General features: G+C 36.3%; 5 protein-coding genes across 5 annotated transcripts; 3 read left to right on the top strand and 2 right to left on the bottom strand.

Annotated features, from left to right (window-relative positions):
• Nucleotides 1-1870: 1870 nt before the first annotated feature.
• On the bottom strand, nt 1871-3176 carry LOC108572757 (seipin). The gene is given in 5 exon segments (XM_017935041.1): nt 1871-1953; nt 2029-2144; nt 2146-2512; nt 2576-2721; nt 2869-3176. Coding segments are annotated over 5 exon segments (936 nt in total). The 5' UTR covers nt 3093-3176.
• A 486-nt stretch (nt 3177-3662) lies between these two features.
• LOC108572750 (retinoblastoma-binding protein 5 homolog) lies at nt 3663-5426 on the bottom strand. The gene is made up of 6 exons (XM_017935033.1): nt 5373-5426; nt 5129-5301; nt 4831-5059; nt 4307-4762; nt 3815-4223; nt 3663-3748 (listed from the first exon to the last, which is right to left on the bottom strand). The coding sequence occupies exons 1-6, from the start codon at nt 5424-5426 to the stop codon at nt 3663-3665; spliced, it is 1407 nt and encodes a 468-aa protein (XP_017790522.1).
• A 317-nt stretch (nt 5427-5743) lies between these two features.
• Nucleotides 5744-7483, top strand: LOC108572735 (28S ribosomal protein S29, mitochondrial). The gene is made up of 6 exons (XM_017935012.1): nt 5744-5889; nt 6022-6345; nt 6447-6539; nt 6613-6749; nt 6809-7156; nt 7247-7483. Exons 1-6 carry the CDS (start codon nt 5874-5876, stop codon nt 7481-7483), a joined length of 1155 nt encoding a protein of 384 aa, XP_017790501.1. The 5' UTR covers nt 5744-5873.
• A 3045-nt stretch (nt 7484-10528) lies between these two features.
• Nucleotides 10529-15828, top strand: LOC108572616 (glutamate receptor 2-like). The gene is made up of 7 exons (XM_017934871.1): nt 10529-11011; nt 11611-11937; nt 11995-12162; nt 12216-12437; nt 15131-15220; nt 15313-15485; nt 15624-15828. Exons 1-7 carry the CDS (start codon nt 10529-10531, stop codon nt 15826-15828), a joined length of 1668 nt encoding a protein of 555 aa, XP_017790360.1.
• Nucleotides 15829-16451: 623 nt separating this feature from the next.
• LOC108572615 (glutamate receptor ionotropic, delta-2-like) lies at nt 16452-23857 on the top strand. The gene is made up of 8 exons (XM_017934870.1): nt 16452-16617; nt 18163-18659; nt 19780-20106; nt 21153-21309; nt 21375-21583; nt 21659-21748; nt 22351-22508; nt 23518-23857. Exons 1-8 carry the CDS (start codon nt 16452-16454, stop codon nt 23855-23857), a joined length of 1944 nt encoding a protein of 647 aa, XP_017790359.1.
• The last annotated feature ends 675 nt before the right edge of the window (nt 23858-24532 follow it).

Genomic DNA, 24532 nt, shown 5'->3' with positions numbered 1-24532 from the left:
TCTCCTTTTTAACACACCGGGTTGCACGAAGTGTGGATAACGCAGAAAACCGGTTCTGTAGTATTGATGCTACGTGTGTACGCCGCTTGCGCCTTACTAATGCGTAACATGCATTCAGCCCTTTCATCTCTTTTTACCCACCGACACACGCACCGATTCTTTTCGTACGACTTCACTTTTTCCCTTTCAACGTGTCGACTCACACTATATATTCAAACCACATTTTCGTAACATTGCTCTAGCATGAAATACCGAAAGCATTCGAGAGTTAGCTACATATATTACGAGGGAATGAGGTTTTACAAACTGCTCACCCGTTGCTTTCCTACTCGTGTGAAATCAAGTTACAGTAGCTCCTGTACGTGCCTTTACTGCGCTGTGATTATTATTCCTATACGATTATCGAGTAAAACGTAGAAATTAATAACGTTCATGCGAATATCTTCGAAAAAGTCTCGTAACGACTTCAACTTCCTTTTGTTTTGAAAGATGGCACTATAAATGAAACCGCGAAAAAAACTAGATTTTAAATATGGCATAAACTAAAATTGATTGCTCGTGCATTTCCCGTATGCAAAATTATGCTAGTTAAAACAGAAAACTAGTAACTGTTCCCAATTATGTTCTGATGTTACCTTGATCGATCACCGAATAAAAAGTACAGCAGAGTAAGAAAAAGCATTTATTCTAATAACAACGAGTAAGTTCCGATTTCTTTCCATAAAACGATAGTCGGTCTCTCAAAAATCCACATTCTGACAAAGTACTGAATCAGAGTACGTACTCTTTCAACTTGTTAATAAGCATGCAAGCGAGCTGAAAAAACGTTTTCAAACTTCAAACGCTAAAGCAAGGCAAGGGCTAATTATTCCGATGCATTTCGAATTGATCTACGAATAAAAATAATGCAATTATTAAAATCATCTGCAAATTAAGATTCGTGGTATTTTTATTGCAATTTTGTTTATTTAATTTATTCGTGTATATAATAGTAAGTAACAGATACTTTCACAAATTTTTTGAATATAGTATAATATCCGAACTGCAAAATTTTTTAAAATGAACGGTTTTAAAAGTTTGGCCTTATGGACATTTGACCGTCGGGTTCGGTTTTGGGAGCATTGTTATGTACTTTGTCGAAGTCCGACATTAAAAAATCTACAACCTAACTCAGATGTGCTAATCAAACCATTAAAAATACAAAAATTTTTGCTAGCTTTAGTTTCCTATGATGACAAGTGCCGGCCGGGGATTTATCTAACTTATACCAATACCCATACTCCTCTTTAAAAAGAGCTGGCTTTTTTTCGCTCATTGCGCTTTTTGGGCTTAATATATACGTACATATATTTATCCTTCAGACACATACCACATTCATACATACATTGTTATACTAATTGCTGAACAGTGTGTCTACTAGAAGTGAACATCTATTATATATAGGGACTTGGATCTTCCGAATGCCTTATTTCCGTGAAAAACGACCTTCATTTTCAGCTTCAACAACTTTAAAAATCCCTAAAAAGTTTCATTCTAGCCGAATATTTTGCAGTCCGGATACTATACTTCAGCCAATTTTTTTTACAAAATGGACAATAGTAGACTGAAGTAGATAGAAACAGATTGAATATGTAAATAAATTATGTTCAGAGGAATGTAAAAATCTTTGTACATATTTTTAAACAAACAAATTATTCGTATGTATTTCTTTTAATACATTTATCTTACAGTAAAAGAAATGAATAAAACATTCAAAAATAGAAAAATAAATATTTTTACAGTATCTATTTACTCACTTAAAACTATAAATTACATTTCTACATATTTTTATATGATCAGTTCCAAAGTGTTTCATGTTATGGAATATAAATTACTTTATCAATTCAATATGAGGAGAATGAGATTCTTCTTCAGATTCAACCAAATCTTCTAACGATGATGAATCTGATGATTCTTTAAAAAATAAGTTAGCTTAATGATAATTCAGTGTAATACTTTATTAGTAAGGAAGAGAAAAACTTTACTTACGGTCTTGTGCATCTTTATATGTTTTTCCTTCTTCTGTACCTACTTCTTTTTTGCATTCCTGTGTTTCTTCAATTTTTTTTTCTTCTTCATAACTAAAATTATCATCTCCAGTATCTGCAAAAAAACAAATTTGTACCAATACCAACAATAGCAGATAAAATTGGCCAATAAAACATGAAATAACGAAGACCAGATAAATGTGCATTTATCATAATATTTGCAGAATAGAATTCAATATGTTTTGATTGTATTTCAATATAAACAATTGTCACTGGATGATTTTGGTCTTCTTCAAAATTACCGAATAATTCGAGGACTACATTTTGCTTTTCTTCTGTACTACCAAAAATCATCATAGGTGAAAAGGTAAGAGTTGTAAGTGCATGTAATAATGTACTACGATAATGTAGCATGGTAGATCTACATGCATGTTCCATGAGGGAACCATCTCTACTGCGTAACTCAGCACAAACCATGAACATACCTATGTAACAGCTATAGTTATTACATATTATTTCATTTTCTTCAAAAGAGAAACAAAACTTACCAAGCTCTTTATTGGCTGGAGATTCTGGCATTTCTAAATGCAAATTGACTTTATATGGCTGCCCAACCATTAAAAGCTCTTGTTTGTTTGTTAATTGTACAAATGCTGATGGAAAGTTACAAATTCCTTTTTGTTCGCTACATGACCTATAATCAGAAAGGACTGTATAATCAAGCTTTATACATGAAAAATATACAATAATACAAGAGAAAATGAAACTAAAAACAGCATGTTTCAGGATACGTCGATTTTTTTTTTACACAATTAATATACAAGTGAGAAGTGAAGCTCACTTGAATTGTAGATGCACAGGTCGTACGTATGATATACTCGGTACGTAGGCATAGTAAAATGCCGTATAAAGAAATACAGATAACCAAACAATGAGTATTCCACTAACAATAATAATTCCGCCACTTAAAATTACATCTCTAGCGGACTGTACACCTCTCGTTGTCTTTTTCTGAACATGAAACAATTTCTTGTTAATTTGTTCCAATAACCTCGCAACTAACATTGTAAATATCTAATATACTCGTAGCCGTAAGTTAACCCAAACACTGCGCAATTTAATTACTCTTTCAGAAATTGCTACACAAGATAAGATAAGCCATTTATCAATGAATTCATTTTTCTTTAAAATAATTCGGTAACAAAATGCAGGTTAAGTGCATTTCAGCTTATTCGAATAAGGTATAAGATATGTGATTACTCTATAGATCTAATCAAATTATAGCAAAAAATTAGTAAACCTTTGTATATAAAACGTAAGTAACTCTGAAAGACATTTAAATAAATGTCAAATTCAATTTTTTATTTAATAAGTACAAGTAAAATAAAAACGAATGTTTTATCTATTTTAACATACATAGTACATTTTTAAGATTGTAGGATAGATTTTCAATATAAAAACATGTAAGATTGAACAATATGTTAGGTACATTCCATAGGAAGTAATAAATTTTATAGTATACATTGTAACTGTAAAATATTATCCCAGTTGATAATATATTTAAAATACTTTTAGTCATTCTGTACATTATAAAATACTCTATTATACTAAAGTAAATAAACAATATACTTTAAATTATTTCCCTTTCCTATGTTCCAATCTCGGTCTTCCCTTTTTAGTTGTTGGTTTGTCTTTACCTTTATTCAATAATGGATGAGTTTCTGAAAATAAAAATATTAATGACAAACAAATCCATCGCTTATATCGGCATATATGAATGACTTTACCATCTACTGGTGCTCCTTGTAAGTGAATATCATGAGAACGGTGTTTTTTTACAGGTGGTTCATGCGTTGTTGTTTGATTATCTTCTGAATCTTCTACATCTGGTGATATTGGTAAAAACTGCAATGAACCTACATCTTCCATTTCTTCATCAGAACTACAAAACGCAGCTACTCTATCTATAGATGCAACATCTACTTCTATTTCTTCATCCTGGGCCTCTTCACCTTGTACCACAGATTTATCTTCATCACTCAAGTCAAATTCACTTTCCCTTTCTTCATATTCAACATTTTCATCTAATTCTTTAAAATCTGGAGCAAATGCAGACCAATTTTCAACTTGATTTTGTGCCCAAATAGAAACAACACCAGATGATATAGAAGCAATAATTGGTCTCACTGGATGCCACTGCATTAATACAAATTTGTGAAATTATAGCTTTCTCATAACTTTGGAAATTATTCTATTGAATCATATGGTTAACTACTTACAACTACATCCAGCAATAGTTCTCCTTTAGTTCCATGTAAAATTTTTACTAAGTTTCCAATACTTTTTTCCCATACATACAAAGCATGTTGTCTCGCAGATCCAGCACATACATATTCTCCATCTCCAGAAAAACAACATTTTTTCCACATAGTCTTATTTACAAGATCTTGTAACTTTTGTATTGGCTCAGGTTCACCATCTTTTCCACAAGCCAATACTTCAGTACTATCATACACACGAATCACCCTGTCTGATGTATTCACTAGAAAACAAGAACCACGTCTAGCAAATTCAATACTCTTTACAGCTGTATTACTAGCTGTGCCTTGTGATATTTTATAAGAAGCTTTTACAATCAATGACTCTGCATCAAGAACTAAAATTCTACCACGAGCATTTCCAGTATACACATAATCTCCTCGACGATCAAAAGATGCCACTATATTTAAATCACTCTAAAATAAAAAGGCATTAAATGTAGATATTAAAAACACAAAGCAGTAGTATTAAATTTATTACGTACATCGTCATCAAGAGGTATAACTCTATGTGTACCCTCAACATCAACCATTACAGCTGCATGCCTCATTGGACATACTAAAAATTTATTAAGATTTCTTGGATGAAATTGGACTTTTAATATGGGGGAAGGAAATCTATATTTTTGATCACATTCTCCAGATAGAACATCCCATATGCAAACATTGTTATCTGTAGAGGCACTTAATAATTTATGTCCATTTCTAGACCAGCTATGTAATAAAAATGATGATATGAAATAATTAAAGTATACTGATGGCAAATTATGTCAAATAACTTACCTCAATGAGCATACAGGATGAACATGTGCACTGATAATTTTTGCAACACCACGAGTTAAAAAATCCCATATAACAATTCTACCATCGTTACATCCAACAGCAAGAAGAGTTCCCCTTTTATTAAATGTGCAAGTAACTGCTAATGATATACAGTCCAACGTGCCATCAAACTCCTAATAATTATAAATATTATTTTTACAAGGTTTCAAATAAATGTATGAGATATTCACAACATATACCTTACCTCTGGGTAATTTTGACCAAATGACTCTGTCTTACCTAATAATTCTAAATTCATTTTTCTTTTACTCTGTATATATTTATATTATAGAACTCGCTAGAGTTATTATTTTGTATTTGTACATATATGTGGATTTGTTAACAGGTCTGACAATCTACTTCTGATTATTTCTGACATTTCCCTAGAATTAGATTTCTAAAATATCATTATAAAAAAACACGATAAGGTTTTATTCATTTATATACTATTTCTTGCACTTTAATTCAAATATAAGTCGATTTTATTTAAAAGAAGTAAATGTAGTAAAATTGCTACTTATGATTAAGTTCTATAGGAACATTTTAGTCATGCTACTGAATTAGTACATTCTCGAGTCAGTAATAAATATGGCTAACCCCATCTGCGTTAGCGATAGATGTTTATCAAAGAATTTATAGTTATTGATGAAAAAAACGAAATATTGACGAAAAAAGGAAACAATTAGTGTTATTAGATGTAAACAAGATGATGTCTTATACTTGTACGTTTATTTAGTTACAAATTGTAATTTATTGTGTATAGAAATGCTTTAATGTGTTTTCTTTACTGTATATTCATTACATACATTCATACAAATGTTTAGGATTGTAAAATTGTCTTTTTGTTTTATCAGATTCATTATTTAGCAGAATGTGCATTATAAACGGACGACGAACTGTAATAACAGCCGCAGCGAAAGAAATACAAGACACAAATATTTCACCGTTTCGTGTTATGGAATCATACCCTCCGGAACATGATAAAAGTCACTTAAATCGAATTTATACAGTACCTGAGACTGTTACTACTTTGCTAACACAAGATATGTCAAAAGAGTTAAAGAAACAAATAACAGTTTTCAACGAGTTCGGCATTTTAATTAGAAAACCTGCAATTGAACTCATGTCATACTTGGAACAAACAGATTATACAAAGCCCATAAATAAATATGTTCTATGTATCCTTTTAAATCTATTAATTATAGTTTGCATTATACATTTAAATCACTAGTAAATAAAATCTATAACTGTACTATATGCAACTTTCACAATGTCTTAGATGGTAAATTAGGAGTAGGAAAAACAACAATATTGATGCATTTGATTCATTACGGTCTTGAAAAACACTTTATTATGCTTCATCTACCATGGGGTAAAAATAAACTATTTTTAAAAGTAAATTATTTTATAAAGTGCATCACATATTCTTCATTTGTATTTTGTAGTTGCCACTTGGTTTCGGTTTCCGAGAAAAGTTGTACAATCTACCACGAATCCAGATCAGCTAGATCTACCTGAAGAAGCAGCATTATGGTTGAGATATTTTAAACAATTAAACGAATTATCATTATCACAATATGATGTAAGTAACGAATCAGATTTACTTTCCTGCTACATATAATTAATGTAATTAATTTGTAGTTAAAGGTTTCTAAAGAATATGTATGGACGCAAAGAGAAATGACAAAATCTGGAGAATCCCTTTCTCATCTTATCGAATTTGGAATAGAAAGAAATAGATTTGCTTGTGCAGTTATCACTGCATTAATAGATGAACTTAAAGCAGCTAGCATAGCAGGGAAATGTAAAATACTAGTTGTTATAGATGGTTTTAATGCATTTACTTCTAAATGCACGCTAGTGCGTGATGAAAATCGTGTATTCGTTCCACCTTCGAGGGTATCCATAACATCAGCATTTTTCAATATTGTAAATTACGATTGGTGTAATGGTGCTGCTATATTAACAGTGGATGTAAGAGCAAACAAAGTACGTAACAATTGCTAGATGAAATACAATCTACAGTGAAACTGTTAACATCAAAAACTGGAATGGATTACTTATATTTTTCATTTATAGGATAGGAAAGAATCCGACTACCCTATATACTTACTTGGTAAAGAAGGATTTGAATATTTAGATCCCTATCTTCCTGTTTGCGTTGAAAATTATTCTAGAGAAGAGTTTAAAACAATAATAGAATACTACAAAGATCGAAAATGGATCAGGAACATTAGTCCTGAAGCAGAAAAAGAATTAGAACTATTATCTAACAAGAATCCATTGGAATTGTGGCAGTGTAGTAAACCAATATAACAATTATTTTATGTATAAATAAATATAATTGTTAAGAAAGTTTTTGATTTCTTTGTGTATTTTTTTAAATTTATTTTCTTTAATTATTAGTTGATTACAGGTTTATTGGAACTTCAATTGAGAAATTGGTTTATTTTGAACGTAGCACACATCTTAACATATATCTTATTACAAAATACAAGCAAGTTCATTAGCTCATAATTATAATCACATTATAATTATGTGGCAGTGGGTTTAGTGTACGGGTCACGATACGATTGAAATGTACACCGTTTGTTTCACATTTTGAACATAGATCATATGTACAGTCGACACATTTGTATCTAAATCCACGTATATAAAAACCACAGTGACTGCAAGTGCAAGGATGTATTAAATTTTTGAAAGTAAAATTTTCTTTCGATCATGAGTCTGCACAATCTGAAAGTATGTCGACATAAAACGTCGTAACTTCGGTTACCGCTGCCGAACTCTTCGTTACTAGCTTAACAATGTAATCTCATAATTATGCTTATTCTTTACTTCAATTATTGTATAATATAACAATTATAACTTTAATATTTTATCGTATAACCATTTGCATCTATGACTGGTTTTTAAGCGTTTACACATCGATTCTACTAATTTCTTAGTAGCCGAAATTATGTTCCCACATTTCTTTAAGTAGAAAAAACTGAAGGCACTTTATTAATCAGCTACGAACGAGAAACGCTATATATATCATCTCTGTAAGAGAGCGCGCATATAGTGTTCAATTTTCTATCTTAAAATTAACATATTTTCGTCATTTTTCAAATCGAATCATGTGTCAAATAACGTTCCATCGAAATCGTTATGTCGTGTAAAATCTCGTTGATTTTATATCAAATGCGAGTTCGATACGTTATTCACAAGCTGCGATCATTATGTTAAGTACTGTATTTATGAAAACATGGAATGCGTACATGCACTTCGCTCATGAGTAATCGCTTGTGAAAGAAAAGTAAAAACCTAGTTAATCGTTAAGATGCAATTTTCTAATGGAATGTACATTATGTAGATCGATACGCATCGTTCGTGTAACGTAATGGGGAACGTTCAAGTGAACTTTTCCGTACCACGGACATTTCAAGCTTCGATATATACATTGTAAGAACACTTATTCGAACAATTTTGCATAAATTGGCGAAATAATCATTCGCCTCAAGTACTAAATTAATATTTTTTATAAATGTTTCATTCACAACGTTACGATTGAACGTTCCATTGAACGCACGAGTAATATCCTACCTATTTGTTATCATCGATACCGTTCCCCCGTTTCCATTTTGTCTGTCATGCCTTGTTCCCCGTTATCGTCGTAATGTCATCACGATAATAAGTTTATATTCTAATTTAACAATCGATTAATATCGCGCCTAACATAGTCGTATTGTTAGAAACACATTTTTCACGTCAAAAAGTCCACACACGATTGGTCTCTAAATGTTTAATGTTCATCTTTCTATGCACTCGAATTATCCGTCATAAAAGTGCTTCTTCGTACACGCGGGACATTCAGTTATCGTTGATATCCTTCGTCGTCTCATGTGCGATATTTAGTAAAACACCCGAGAAAAACGAAGAAAGAAGAGAACGTGTAGGAGAAATTCTCGGAAAAATGAAGTTTACGGTGTATCTCAATTTCATTTCGTTCTATTTTCATTTAGCCAGAGCTGAAGTGAACATCCGAGGGGAACAGTTTATTCCGTTAATTACATGGATACGTAATCATTATACAACTTCTACCGTTTTCTTGTTACATCCGCATATCGGTGTCAAAGATTTCGACGGTACGATTATCGAGAAATTTCGCGATAGAAAATTTATTCGCTATACTTACCGTGACTCTCGCTAATATTCTACTATTTAGAACGTTATGACTTTCTTAAAATTAGAAACAAACGATTTTGCTGTTTTAAATAAAAAATTTCTTTTTTTAAAATACCTCTAAATGTCACCTTTAGGACAGTATAAGTTCTCTAAAATTGAACCAAATGACTTGAGCTTTTTTGACAAGTTAGAAGGATTAGTATACTAGATGACGTGTTCCAAAAATTTGGAAAAAGATGCAATTTGTGGGAATCGCGAGGAAAATTGTAAAGGTCACTGTTTACAACTTTTTTATCTGTGCTTGTAATGAAAATTTAAAATATACGTTTTGTAGATCTATGTCAATTATACACATGCTGAAAATTTCATCGAAATCGGTCGATGGAGAAACAAGCGACAGGCATCGAAAGATGTAAGAACCTTTAGATTTATTGCAGCTATAGGCCGAAAGTCGTGAAAAACAGTGATTTTCACAATTTTTAACCGTGTGTAGCTCGTAGCAACGTTAACCGATTTCGATGAAATTTTCAGCACGTTCTATAATTCACATAAATCTGCAAAACGTATTTTTATAAATTTTCATTACAGATAAAGTAGCTGGTAAACGTGACGTTTACAATTTTCTTCGCGACACCCACAAATTGCAATTTTTTCTACACGTCATCTAATAAGTTAATCCTTCTAACTTTTCAGAAAAAGAAAAAAAGCTCGAGTACCTTAGGTAGAATTAAAAAAAATTTATTCCAGTTCTAAAGAGTGTGGGAATATCAGCGAAAGCACAAATTGCAATTTTTTCTACACGTCATCTAGTAAATGAACCCCTTAACCTACAACAACGCGTCAGACTCGCGGTTATACTACTAAGAAAAATTCATTGCAAACCTAACTTTCATTTTAATTTACGATTCCTAAATGTAATTAATCTGTAACAGATTACCTTTCGTTACCTGATACAGTACTAAAACATTAAATGGCTGACACTTAGACGCAAAGTCAGAAAAGAAATCATACGTTAAGGGGTTAATCCTTCTAACGTCTCGAAGAAAGAAAAGAAAGAAAGCTCAAGTCGTTAGGTCGAATTTAACAAAAAATTTATTCCAGTTCGAAAGAGAGACGGAATATTAGGAAAAGTCACCGTAAGTGTCTTTCATCTTTCTCTCTTTACGTCGTTCAGATTTTCAAATGACAACGATAATGTACGAGTGGTCCCGTCTTCTCGAACGCGAGAACGTTCCAACTTTGAGCAGCTCTTACGACAACATCTACACGCTGACAGAGTATTACAACACCCTTCGTCCGTTGGTCATCGTTTTCATACCATCGCTCAAGTCGGTGTATCAACTCTCGAACAGTACGCAATCTTTGAAAATGTCCTCGTTCGCGTGGTTCGTTATATTCGTGCAAACGCCGATGCACGGGAAACAGGATTATTGCTTCGATCCACGTGGAAATCTTTTACATCTGATGTTCGACACGGAAATGTTGGTGATGTGCTACGACGATCCTATTCTCCGCGAATGGTACTCGATAGACGGGAAGAACACGGAGATGTTCGACTTGATCAAATGGCACCCCGATAGAGAATCGTCGGAAGTAATCCAAGTATTGACGGATCTGAGTTTGTACGAGAGAAGAAACGATCTGAGGGGCAAAGTTTTACGAGCTGTCATTGTCAAGGCAAGAGTACAATTTCACGATGCAAATTCTTAACCCTTGCGTTGCTGTTCACGCCTACAGGCGTTCAAATTTCTTCGTACTTAACCCCTTAAGTAGCTTAAGTAGCAACTTGATGTACCAAGAATGATCAATTTTATTTTTTCTTAATTATTTCCTAGGCGTGTAGAAATAAGTTTCCCATTTATTAGGCAATATGAAAAGTGAAAGAGAACGATTAAACAAAATTGCACTCCTTCGAGCGCAAAGTTGTGCACGTGTAAGACACTAGCACGAGCGTTAAGGGATTAGTAGTTAATTTTATCCTTCGTGCATTTTCACACCCTAATTTAACGCTTTCACTGCTGCTGACGCCTATAGGCGCTTTGAAAATTTCCTCCAGCTGTTCCTTTGACCATTTCTGTCACACGTTTATCACTTAATCCTTAATTTCTGCCCTTGCGCACTTTAATCCAATAAAACGAACTCTTTTCACTTTAATTCCACTTTAATTCAATAAACTGAACTTTTCTTTAAATTTTAAAACGCCCAAACGAAAGATTTTGCGATCGTGCGGTTGAACATCTGCGTTACACGTCAAAATATCACCTTTTTTTCTATAGAACTCGATTCTCATCATGGTGAAGAATAACAAATTGGAAGGATATTTGAGCAGAACGATCATCGAACTGGAGAATGCTCTCAACTTCACCGTCCAAGTCGTCGCTCAAGCACTCGAGCACGGAAGCTTCAACAGGACAACGAAACGTTGGTCCGGAGCGGTAAATTTAGTGGCTTCGGGTGAATTAGACATGGGGATATCTGATTTTTCCATGACCAATGTCAGGCTAGATTACGTCGATTATACAGTACCTATTCTAACAATCAGAAGCTGTTTATACTTGAAACAACCGCAAGTCTTCTCTGTGAAATGGTTCGCGTACTTCAAGGTACAATAAGTGATATCGCATGATTCAATCGATACATATGTATATGTGTGTTTGCAGACTTTCAACTTTGCACTCTGGATGTCTGTGATTATCACGATAATAATTGCTCAGATTGTTCTGGCGTTCATCAGATCTCGTATAGAATCTTCGAGTATAGAGCAAAATATCTCCGACGAGTCTCTGCGAATTTGGGGTATTTTCTGTCAGCAAGGTGTCGCAGGTAAAGTATAGAAATATCGATACGTTCGCAGGAATAAATTGGCCAGATGTAAATGAAGAATTTACTTCAAGAATTTCCACGGAATTCGTCGCTCAGACTGGCATACTTCACCATGCTCTTTACCGCTATGGTGATATCAGCTGCTTACTCTGCCTCCTTGATAAGCTTCGTGACAGCTCATGTCCGAGATCAACCCTTTCACACTGTCGACGAGTTCCTCAACGACGGCACCTATGGTATAATCGTCACGAGAGGTACCTCGGATTACGACATGCTCGTAGTAAGTTTTGTTCGAGAAAGAAGTATTTACGTACGGTACGGTGAGTTACAGAACTGATCGTACAGTCTTTCAAAAAAGAATAACTTTTTTAAAATTGTCAAGTCTGAATCGCGAAGAAAATAGCGAAGGTCGCTTTTTGCAACTTTTTCAAAATTGTCGAAAGTTTGAATAGCAAAGGTCGCTTTTTGCAACTTTTTCAAAATTGTCAAAAGTTTGAATAGCGAAGGTCGCTTTTTGCAACTATTTTAAAATGATCAAAAGTCTGAATCGTATTTTTATTTTCGTTTTAACCCTTCGACGATCGGTGAGACACAAACAGAAACTTTTGGACACCCTTCGAAATGGAATTTGAGGTTTTTGAAAACGTTTGAACGATTGGTTTACTGCATGACGTGTAAAAGGAAATTTGTTTTAAAATTGGCAAAACTCTGAATCGCGAAGGAAATAGCGAAGGTCGCTCTATGCAAATTTTTTTTAAATTTGGCAAAAGTCTGAATCGCGAAGGTCGCTCTTTGCACCCTTTTTAAAATTGGCAAAAGTCTGAATCGCGAAGAAAACAGTGAAGGTCGCTTTTTGTGCCCTTTTTAAAATCGGCAAAACTCTGAATCGCGAAGAAAATAGCGAAGGCCGCTCTATGCAAATTTTTTTAAATTTGGCAAAAGTCTGAATCGCGAAGGTCGCTCTTTGCAACTTTTTTAAAATTGGCAAAAGTCTGAATCGCGAAGAAAATAGCAAAGGCCGCTCAATGCAAATTTTTTTAAATTTGGCAAAAGTCTGAATCGCGAAGGTCGCTCTTTGCAACTTATTTAAAATGACCAAAAGTCTGAATCACGAAGAAAACAGTGAAGGTCGCTCTTTGCGCCATTTTTAAAATTGGCAAAACTCTGAATCGCGAAGAAAATGGCGAAGGTCGCTTTTTGCAACTTTTTTAAAATTGGCAAAAGTCTGAATCGCGAAGAAAATAGCAAAGGCCGCTCAATGCAAATTTTTTTAAATTTGGCAAAAGTCTGAATCGCGAAGGTCGCTCTTTGCAACTTATTTAAAATGACCAAAAGTCTGAATCACGAAGAAAACAGTGAAGGTCGCTCTTTGCGCCATTTTTAAAATTGGCAAAACTCTGAATCGCGAAGAAAATGGCGAAGGTCGCTTTTTGCAACTTTTTTAAAATTGGCAAAAGTCTGAATCGCGAAGAAAATAGCAAAGGCCGCTCAATGCAAATTTTTTTAAATTTGGCAAAAGTCTGAATCGCGAAGGTCGCTCTTTGCAACTTATTTAAAATGACCAAAAGTCTGAATCACGAAGAAAACAGTGAAGGTCGCTCTTTGCGCCATTTTTAAAATTGGCAAAACTCTGAATCGCGAAGAAAATGGCGAAGGTCGCTTTTTGCAACTTTTTTAAAATTGGCAAAAGTCTGAATCGCGAAGAAAATAGCAAAGGCCGCTCTATGCAAATTTTTTTAAATTTGGCAAAAGTCTGAATCGCGAAGGTCGCTCTTTGCAACTTTTTTAAAATGACCAAAAATCTGAATCACGAAGAAAACAGTGAAGGTCGCTCTTTGCGCCATTTTTAAAATTGGCAAAACTCTGAATCGCGAAGAAAATGGCGAAGGTCGCTTTTTGCAACTTTTTTAAAATTGGCAAAAGTCTGAATCGCGAAGAAAATAGCGAAGGTCGCTTTTTGCAACTTTTTTAAAATTGGCAAAACTCTGAATCGCGAAGAAAATAGCGAAGGTCGCTTTTTGCAATTATTTTAAAATGATCAAAAGTCTGAATCGCGAAGGTCGCTCTTTGCGCCATTTTTAAAATTGACAAAAGTCAGAATCGCGAAGAAAACAGTGAAGGTCGCTTCTTGCGCCCTTTTTAAAATGATGAAAATTCTGAATCGCGAAGAAAATGGGGACGGTCGCTCTTTGCAACTTTTTTAAAATGGGCAAAACTCTGAATCGCGAAGGAAATGGCGAAGGCCGCTCTTTGCAACATTTTTAAAATAGTCAAAAGTCTGAATCGCGAAGAAAATAGCCAACTTTCTCATCCGAGCCGGCAATGAAAATTTACAAAATACATTCGCAGAATGTGAGATGAGAATGTTTGGGCCGAGCGATAGTCGGGATCGAGTAAGGTGTGAACGAAGAGTGTTTGAAACGTTTCACAGTCGGATCGAGTGAGGTGCGAGTGAAGAGTGTTTGGACCGAGTGACAGTTCTGCCAAATGAAAATGCACGCGTGATAAGAGCGATGTCTTGACCGAAAATCGGCACGTGGCAAGAGTGAATGAATGCGTGTAGATGAAAAAGTTGCAAAAATCCGACCAATTGCAATTTTTTCAAAATCCTCTTCGCAGCTCATCCAGTAAACCAATCCTTCCAATTTCCCCCAAAAAAGCTCAAACTCGTTTGGTCCAATCTCGAAAAACTTATTCTTCCTTGATGGGTGTGTGATCAGTTCTGTGACTCACTAGTATATCACTGCCAGGAGAGATGCTTTCACTTTTGCTTCCACGTCGAGGAATCACGTTGGAAACATTTGCTCGACGTAACAAGCAGGATCGAAAACGACCGAACAGAGTGAAAAGTACCGTTTCCTCGGCTCACAGCACACAGGACAGAACGAAACGGAAAGCGTAGGAAATGCAGCCCAACGATTTTTCACACACAACTTCTAAATGTAACAGAAAATCGTTTCCTTTAATTTGCAGTACTCCAAAGACACGTTGTCTGTGAAGATGAGAAAGATGCTAAGGCCGAAGCATACAATGCCGCGCGATTTGAAAAGCGGATTTCAAAGTGTAAGTTTCCCTTCCCCGTATCGTCAACTTGCATTGACCAAGAAATCGGTAACCGCAAGAAATTCTGCAATTTTCTTTCTTCTCTTTTTTAGATCTGCGACGACTCAAAATTGGCGTTCTACACGGGCTACATACCAGACCTGAAGAAAAGATCGACAGGCTTCAGCGTTCCGTGCAGAATCAGCCGCGTCGATTTCGACCGAATGGATAGCTTGTCCTTTATCCTGCCGAAAAAGAATCAGTACACCTCCGTTTTGAATTACTAGTGAGTGTGTCTACCTGTTCAAGGTATCGTCAGGTGTCGTTGAACTCTGTGCACGCGCACACATATACACGAGGGAATATGTAATTTTCTTTTGTTATTTCTTTCCTTGAAACGAACGTGTCCGTCGTTACGTTGCAGTTTGCAGAAGTTGCTGAGCACCGGCGTACTGAACCGGTTCAAGAACGAGGAAAATTTTGAGGAGGAAACCAGATTCCAGGCGGTTTGTTTCAGTAGCATCTTGTCTGTGCTAATAATCTTCGTTTGCGGGTCCGCGCTGTCACTTGTAATACTGATACTAGAGATATACTCCGACAGGTGTAAAGATTTCGACGATCTCGATTGACGGATTGATTTTCCAACGTAAAATCGTCGATCGATGAAATCGTAGAAAGAGGTCGATAGAATGTCACGAGAGCACACCGAAAAATGTCACGATTTTTCCCTTTCGCCCCCTGTTACACGTTATTACCAGATACTACGCAAAGTTTTCCATCGTTGTCGCGACCGTACCGAACGATAATACTCGTTAAAAGTTGTCAGCGAAATCACAACACGTTCATTTCTTTTTCTTTTTTCTCTCCCTGATACGTTATCGTCGTTAATCTTCGTAACAATTTGTACGTAACCGGTGCGATCGAACCAGTTAATGCATGCAGTTTGTCTCCTAATGAGACACTATCCATAGATCCACAGATTCGATAAATCCTAATAGATCTCTGCGTTACACAAACGAGTTTGCCTGCGTATCTGTTCAGTTAGTTACCACTAAAACCGGTCGGGAAGCATCGCGAAAGGGGTGCCGTCGAGTATTATTCGAGAAGAGAAAGAAAGGAAGAAAAAAAGAGTGTGTTAAGGAGGAACTGACGAATGTAGACCGTGAACGAAGTAATTATAGGCGCGTTTTGTTTTTCTTTTAAACGCGAAGATTTCGATGTAACAGACGGTTTCTTTTTCGTGTAAAATAAAATGGCACGAATGATTCTTTACACGACCATCGTGTTGCTGTTGCTGTCCGTATCGGCGTTCTCGGTGGATGTAAACGACGCTTACAATTATATACTTCTTATTAGAGACATTCATAACTATTACGAAACAACGTGTGTTATAATCGTTCATTCAGACACCTATAGCGGTAAGTGTTGCTCACTCTTCTCGAAAATTATACGTGTGAAAGTGGTGGAAATTCGCTGTGTTACTTTCAGCCAATTAGTTTAACGGGTGTTTCAGATTTTCTTTTTTTCTTCTTTTATCGAACTTTGTCGGTACGTTCTGTGGGTATGAGTAAAAAATAAATTTTATGTGAATATGGGTGGTTTGAAGCTTCATTAACCCTTTTGCATTCGTGGATCAGATATATCTCGAGACGTGATTTTATTTATGTGACTTTTTGGGCGAGATTTGTTTTTTAATGATTGTAGTTGAGTGTCGGTCATTGGTGTTTTCGACGAGATGTTTTGTGTCTTAATGAGAAGGCATGCGGGTCGCGAGATATTTCGTCCAAAGCATCGCGAAAATCGAACTTTGTCGGTACGTTCTGTGGGTATGAGTAAAAAATAAATTTTATGTGAATATGGGTGGTTTGAAGCTTCATTAACCCTTTTGCATTCGTGGATGAGATATATCTCGAGACGTGATTTTATTTATGTGACTTTTTGGGCGAGATTTGTTTTTTAATGATTGTAGTTGAGTGTCGGTCATTGATGTTTTCGACGAGATGTTTTGTGTCTTAATGAGAAGGCATGCGGGTCGCGAGATATCTCGTCCAAAGTATCGCGTGAACAACATTGGGACGCGAGATATTTCGTCCAAAGCGCCGCGCAATATTTCGTTTAAAGCGTCGCGAGATATCTCGTCTAAAGCGTCGTGAGATATTTCGTCTAAAGCATCGCGAAATTTTGCGTCTAAAGCATCGCGAAATATCTCGTCCAAAGCATCGCGCGAACGACATCGGGGCGCGAGATATTTCGTCCAAAGCACCGCGCAATATTTCGTTTAAAGCGTTGCGAGGTTTTTTGTCCAAAGTGTCGTGAGAGCATCGCGAAATTTCTCATCTAAAGCATCGCGAGATATCTCGTCCAAAGTATCGCGTGAACAACATTAGGACGCGAGATATTTCGTCCAAAGCGCCGCGCAATATTTCGTTTAAAGCGTCGCGAGATATCTCGTCCAAAGCATCGCGAAATTTCTCATCTAAAGCATCGCGAGATATCTCGTCTAAAGTATCGCGTGAACAACATTAGGACGCGAGATATTTCGTCCAAAGCGCCGCACAATATTTCGTTTAAAGCGTCGCGAAATATCTCGTCTAAAGCGTCGCGAGATATCTCGTCCAAAGCATCGCGAAATATCTCATGAACGACATTGGGACGCGAGATATTTCGTCCAAAGTATCGCGAGATGTTTCGTCCAAAGCGCCGCGCAATATTTCGTCTTTAAAGCGTCGCGAGACGTTTCATCCAAAGTGACGCGAGATATATCGTCCAAAGCCTCCCGAGATTTTTTGTCCAAAATGTCGCGAGATATCTCGTCCAAAACATCGCGAAATATCTCGTCCAAATCGTCGCGAGATATCTCATCCACATTGTGTCACGAGATTTCCTCGCCAAATTGCTCTTACGTCCTGAAAACGAAAAGAAAAGAAAAGAACGACTAGGAACGGTGAACGATCGTTTCACAGATTTCAATCAAACGTCCCTGGCGTATATATGGTCACGGACTTTCTCACAACGAGGCATCATGACCTTGATTATAAGCTTTTCCGAACTGTCACGTGAGGCTAGGAAATACCAAGGTTACATCACGCGTCCATTGTACGTCGTTGTTCTTGCCACAAAGAAGACCGTCGACGAGTTCTCGATGGTCACCAGACAGATCGATATCTCTGTTGCCGTTTGGCTCGTCATGTTTTTACCTCACGAACAAATTTCTACGCTCGACGTTTGTCAGAATCCTGTTGGAAATTTGTTCAACGTGATGTACGATACCGAGATGCTGGTACTCTGTTACAATCTGCCGCATTTGAACGAGTGGTACTCGTTACGCGACAATCAAACTAGAGTCTACAATTTGGCCACCTGGAAGGGTGACCAAGGGATGAACTTGAGAACGAAACGTTGGTTGTACGAGAGAAGAAACAACATGTACGGGGAAAAGATACGCGTGTCGATTGTCCAGGTGGGCATACACGATTATGGTACGTACAGGGTGTTTCTGAGGTGATGCTACCACTCGAAATGGGGCGTATCAAAATTTTGGGCAAAAATATGAGAATGTTCAATTTTTTAATTCACTGAAAATTATCGCGAATTTTATACTTGAGGGAAACCTTGAAGGGAAGAAACGTGAATTGAATAAGAAAACGTTCAATTTCTTGGTTCCCTTCAAATTATCGTGAAATTTCTACTCAAGGTCAACATATCTGCATGTTTGAAATTCATTTTTTATCAGCTACAATCATACGATGATAACAATACGCCATTATTGTCGAAAAGTCGTCGATGGCCTTGAAAACTTGAGAAAAAATTAATCTCGAAGGGGAAAAACATGAATTAAAATATTTGCCGTTTTGAACAAAACAACTTTTTCCGATATTGAAGTCAACAAGACGGACGAAACACCCTGTATTATCGTGCACCGATCGAGATAAATTTCAACCCTTTCGCTGCGATAAATGGTACATTTTCAACCAGGACTGCAAGATTCGTGGCTTTGACCGTATCGTTTTAAAATTTCATTTATCAACCCTTACGCCAATAACCACAAATTGTCCTCTACTTTATCGTCCAGTTTTTAGTAGCTTTCTGATAAGAAAACTCTAAACTTGAAGGAAAAACACGGATAGAAAATGTGCCACCATCCAAATAACAACGATCTGGCCGGATATTAAAATCTTCTAACGGGAAGATCAAATATTTTCAGTGAGAAAATGCGCAAAAATATACCCGGTTATTGACGCAAGGGTTAAATTAAGGATAAGGAAGGATAAAAATTAAATATTTAATTAATTCAATTAAAATTAAAAGAAGGATAAAATTAAGTATTAGCTAAACTAAAGTACAAACGTGTGAAGGACAAAATTAAATATAAATTAAAGTAGAAATGCCTAAAAGATCAAATTAAGCATAAATTCATATGGAATTGCAACAATATAGCGCGAGCGAATTTTCAAAACGCTTGTAAACGCCACGTTAGCAACGAAAGGGTTGAAACGACAAGTTCGTTCGACGAATCATTCCTCGATCCTCTCGTTCCAAGGTGATCTCGTAACAAAAATTGCTCTCATCTCGAATTCAAGGAGTCTCTGTTCATCGCGGAGAAGAACGGTGCTCTCTCGTTGTTCCTGGGCGTAGTGATGCGGGAGCTAAGCGAATACATGAACTTCACGATCGAGGTGGTAAGCTCTATGCCGGCGTACGGCAGTTGGGACAAAGAGGAGAAGATTTGGACAGGTGTGATGGGCGAGGTGGCGTCCAACAGGGCTGATTTCGGTGTCGCCGAGTTCAGCATGACCAACCGTAGGCTGGACGCGGTCGATTTTACATTGCCGTTGATTCTCTCGCGTTATAAAATATACTTCAAGAAACCGGATGGCTCTGCTGTGGAGTGGTCCGCCTACTTCAAGGTTTCCTTTTTCCACGGAATATTCCGCTCTTTTGCCTTTTTTGTTCTTCACTTTTAGGTTTACAGTTAGGGTAAATTGCAGAGTGACGGAACACTTTTGTCGGAGGTGGAATTTCGTCTATGATTGAATAAAAAGAAGAAGGTTTCGTTCGTGATGTAGGTTTAATGAACACAGTGATAATGTTCAATGACACGGGAATTGGAGTACTTTTTTCAAAAATAGACGCATGAAATATTATGACCATGGTCCATTAAAGTTAATTGTAATTCATGTATTCAAAATCACATCTACCCCACGCACAGTGAACCAAAACGCACGAAAATCAAAAAAAAGAAAACTAAAAACGCTTCAAATTTGACATTTATTTACTTCAGAATACTTTTTTCAAAAATAGGGGTATAAGAAATTATAACAACGGTCCATTAAAGTTAATTGTAATTCATGTATTCAAAATCACATCCACCCCACGCACAGTGAACCAAAACGCACGCAAATCAAAAAAAAGAAAACTAAAAACGCTTCAAATTTGACATTTATTTACTTTAAAATACTTTTTTCAAAAATAGGGGTATAAAAAATTATAACAACGGTCCATTAAAGTTAATTGTAATTCATGTATTCAAAATCACATCTACCCCACGCACAGTGAACCAAAACGCACGAAAATCAAAAAAAAGAAAACTAAAAACGCTTCAAATTTGACATTTATTCACTTCAGAATACTTTTTTTAAAAATAGGCGCATAAAAAATTATAACAACGGTCCATTAAAGTTAATTGTAATTCATGTATTCAAAATCACATCCACCCCACGCACAGTGAACCAAAAGGCACGAAAATCAAAAAAAAGAAAACTAAAAACGCTTCAAATTTGATATTTATTTACTTCAGAAAGTATTCCATCTCGCGCACAGAGTCCATCACTCCCAGGTTTACCTTACCGCGCAAAAATCAATGCACGTTACAGTCAGTTATTTTATTTCCAGCTTGGATCAATTTTCACGCGACGATATCGATTCCTCCACTCTAACGATTTCCTGCTTTCAGACGTTCAACGTCGACATTTGGACAACGATCATATGCCTAATCCTAACTACGCCGATCGTTTTAACCGTCATTAAAACGAGGGGTCGTTTCACCATGCAAGTTCTCGCTGATAATTACATATACGTTTGGGGAATCTATTGTCAACAAGGGTTATCAGGTAACACCGATGCAACAACGATCGAGCATTTCTTCTTTTCCTCAAATAATACCATCTCCTTTCAGAATTTCCAAACGAGTCTTCGATGAGATTAGCATTCCTCTCGATTTTCGTGTCCGCCTTGATCATTCTATCTGCCTATTCCGCTTCGTTGATCAGCTATTTAACCATATATTCCATCAGCTTGCCCTTCTCTACCATCGAAGGATTCGCCACTTATGGCTCTTACAAATTAATCGTATTCAAAAACAGCGCGGACTACGACATGATAATTGTAAGATGATAAAGTATCTACCGTGTGATCAGAATCATGCTTCGAACGAAGAGTATATAGTAGGTGTGATTTCAGTCTGCCAATGACAGTACGTATTCGAAAGTGAAGAGATTGTTGAAGAAGAAGGAAGATTTACCCGTGACGGTGAATGAAGCCTTTACGCAGGTTCGTTAATGATGATAGATTACGAAACTCGTGTATACGGGGCGAGCCATGGGAAAGAGGCCACTTGAATGTTATTCGCGGAAATATTTTCGATGGAAGAAATAGAGAAAAATTATAGGAAGCTTTTTCGATTTTACATTTTAGAGTCCAAGGTCATTTTAAGGTTAGGTTATTGTACGTGTTTGCGACATATATTTATGTAAGAAAATATGGGTGATCTTGAAGAAAAGTGGTATTTATAAAAAAATTTTTCGCCCACTTTATTCTGTCTTTGAAACCATTTAAATTGGGTCTAAAAATTTTCTTGTACCAGCTAGAGAAGATAATTCTGTGGCCCATCTTGTGTATTTTGTGAGTTTGAAATATTAGATCGTCTCGCAAATTCGCGTCGAAAGAGAGAAATTTTTGAATGAAAATTCAAGAAAATTCTATAGCGACGGTAAAAAGAAATAAGTTAAAATTGTGGAATGAGAAGACGCGTGCGTTTTTTAAATCAAATTTAAAGGTTCGTTGGAAATTTTGATCTGAATTATGAAATTCGACAGGAACTTATGGGATGACCTATTTATACGTATATTTGAATTATTCTCTCGTTATCGCAGGTTTGCAACGAAAAAGTGGGATTCTACGTAACAGAAGTGATAAGAAATGCAATCAGTTCTCTACCGTGTGAAACCGTCTACATAGAAGCGAACAAGGTGGACAGTTTGGCTATGGTTTTGAGCAAAGCCAGCCCGTTTACGGGAGCAGTGAATTATCAGTAAATATTAGCGATCAGTTTCGTCTCAAAGGGGTAGATCACTTTGAAGTGATTCAAAGTAGCTAAAGTTTGGGAATTTCTTTTGTAGGTAATTACTAGAGGTGTGCGAGATTCCCGAAAGTTCCGAGAAACCGTTTGGCATTTCGAGGCTTATTTTAATGAACACGACTGCAGTTTCAATTTTTTAGACTTTTTGGGTGTTTTCGAAAACCGCATTATAAAATTTCTTTTCTCACTTATTTTTACTTGTTTAATTTCGGGAATCCCGACACTTTTCAAATTCCCGGCACTTTCGAATCCCGGAGATTCTTGGGAATTTCGACACTATCGGGAATCTCTAAATTTTCGGGAATTTTGAAATTTTCGAGAATCTCTAAATATTCGGGAATTTGGAAATTGTCGGGAATCTCTAAATTTTCAGGAATTTCGAAATTGTCGGGAATCTCTAAATTTTCGGGAATCTCTAAATTTTCGGGAATTTCGAAATTTTCGGGAATCTCTAAATTTTCGGGAATCTCTACATTTTCGGAAATCTCTAAATTTTCGGGAATTTCGAAATTTTCGGAAACTCGTCCCGATCCCGAAAAAAATTCCCATCCCATATTTTCGGATTCTCGCACACCTCTAACGACCTCTAAATGAAAAGTCTCAATTTTTCCAGAGAACGCAAATGTAACTTTCAACTGTTTTCTCCAATACGCAAAAACTGTAAATGTTACAAAGTAAAAACGTTGCATCGAAGAGAATTTTCTATTTCACACGTTCCAATCTTTGCCAGCCATCAATCGACGTTCAAACAAAAGAAATTTAGCAATTAACGAATGACTTTCTAACATTTCTCATCTTTGCAACAACTTCCAATCATTTTGTAACATTTCTGAAAAGATTGAAACTTTTCATGCAATAGTTACCTACAAAAGAAATTCCAAAATTTTACCTATTTTCACACACCTCAAAGTGGTGTACCCTTAAAACACTCTCTGTCAATAACACACATGAATATTTCTAGCCTACAGCGATTCAAAGACAACGGGGTACTGAACAAATTAAGACACATGTTTCTCGTAACCGCGAAACCTGGTGACAACAGCTTCCCAACAGTCACCATAGGCGGAATCGCGCCGATTTTAGCTGTTCTAGCCGGCGGAGTACTTTTAGGTTGTCTCGTGTTAATTATCGAGAAACTATACTACAATCTTTGGGGCAACGGTAGTAAGTGTGACAAAACTGTTCAATTTCTCTCCTGGAGAAAATTCCTCGAACAAGAGCTAAGTATGTCACAAGAGGAAGAAAGACGTCGTCAAATTGCAAATCTCGTGAAAGATACAGTTCAAGTGAGTAAAAAATAAACGATCCACAGAAGGACTCGTTACACCTGATTACACCGATCAAAATCAAATTGCCTACACTCCAACGAACGATGTTGTAATTACGTGGAAAGAAGGAAGAAGCGTTGACAATAATGTGAGCACGTTTTGTTATCCTATTAATAAGGCCAGCCTTGTTAATTCGTTATGTATTCCCATATACTGTGCGTGAAATCGCTTTCACTTCATGCCACAGTAACATCGTCAGACCGCGAGTAATTAGTTGCAAATTTCCGCATATCGTTTCACCCGCTCCGCCGGCCGATATTCAATCAACCTCTCTCTCGATCGTGATCCTTCATTGTTGCCGTTTAATCACCGCATGTAATCCGATTCACGTTTAACTCACGTAATAAAGCGTTATTCAATTTTGTAACGTTCGCAAGAGGAAGCTTTTATTCGACAACGTTCTCGCAGACATAATCCGACCCTTCTTACTAGGACGATATTAGGGGAGAGTCGGGGAAACACGAACGTGGGGTAGTTGCGAATTCGCGTGTACATGGTGTTAGAAAAGCGCCAACTATTCGTGCTTTTGCAACACGATCGCTTATACCGAATGCAATGTTAGGTCACTTGAAGATTTGTGCTCGTATTTGTCTAATTTTTTGGAGAAAGTAAGGTAAGTGTAGCTTTCGCATGTGTAATTATCTTAAT

The sequence above is a fragment of the Habropoda laboriosa genome, unplaced genomic scaffold (genome assembly GCF_001263275.1).
Source record: "Habropoda laboriosa isolate 0110345459 unplaced genomic scaffold, ASM126327v1 scaffold22, whole genome shotgun sequence".
NCBI classification, from domain to species: domain Eukaryota; kingdom Metazoa; phylum Arthropoda; class Insecta; order Hymenoptera; family Apidae; genus Habropoda; species Habropoda laboriosa.
This window is presented reverse-complemented; position numbering and strand designations above follow the sequence as displayed.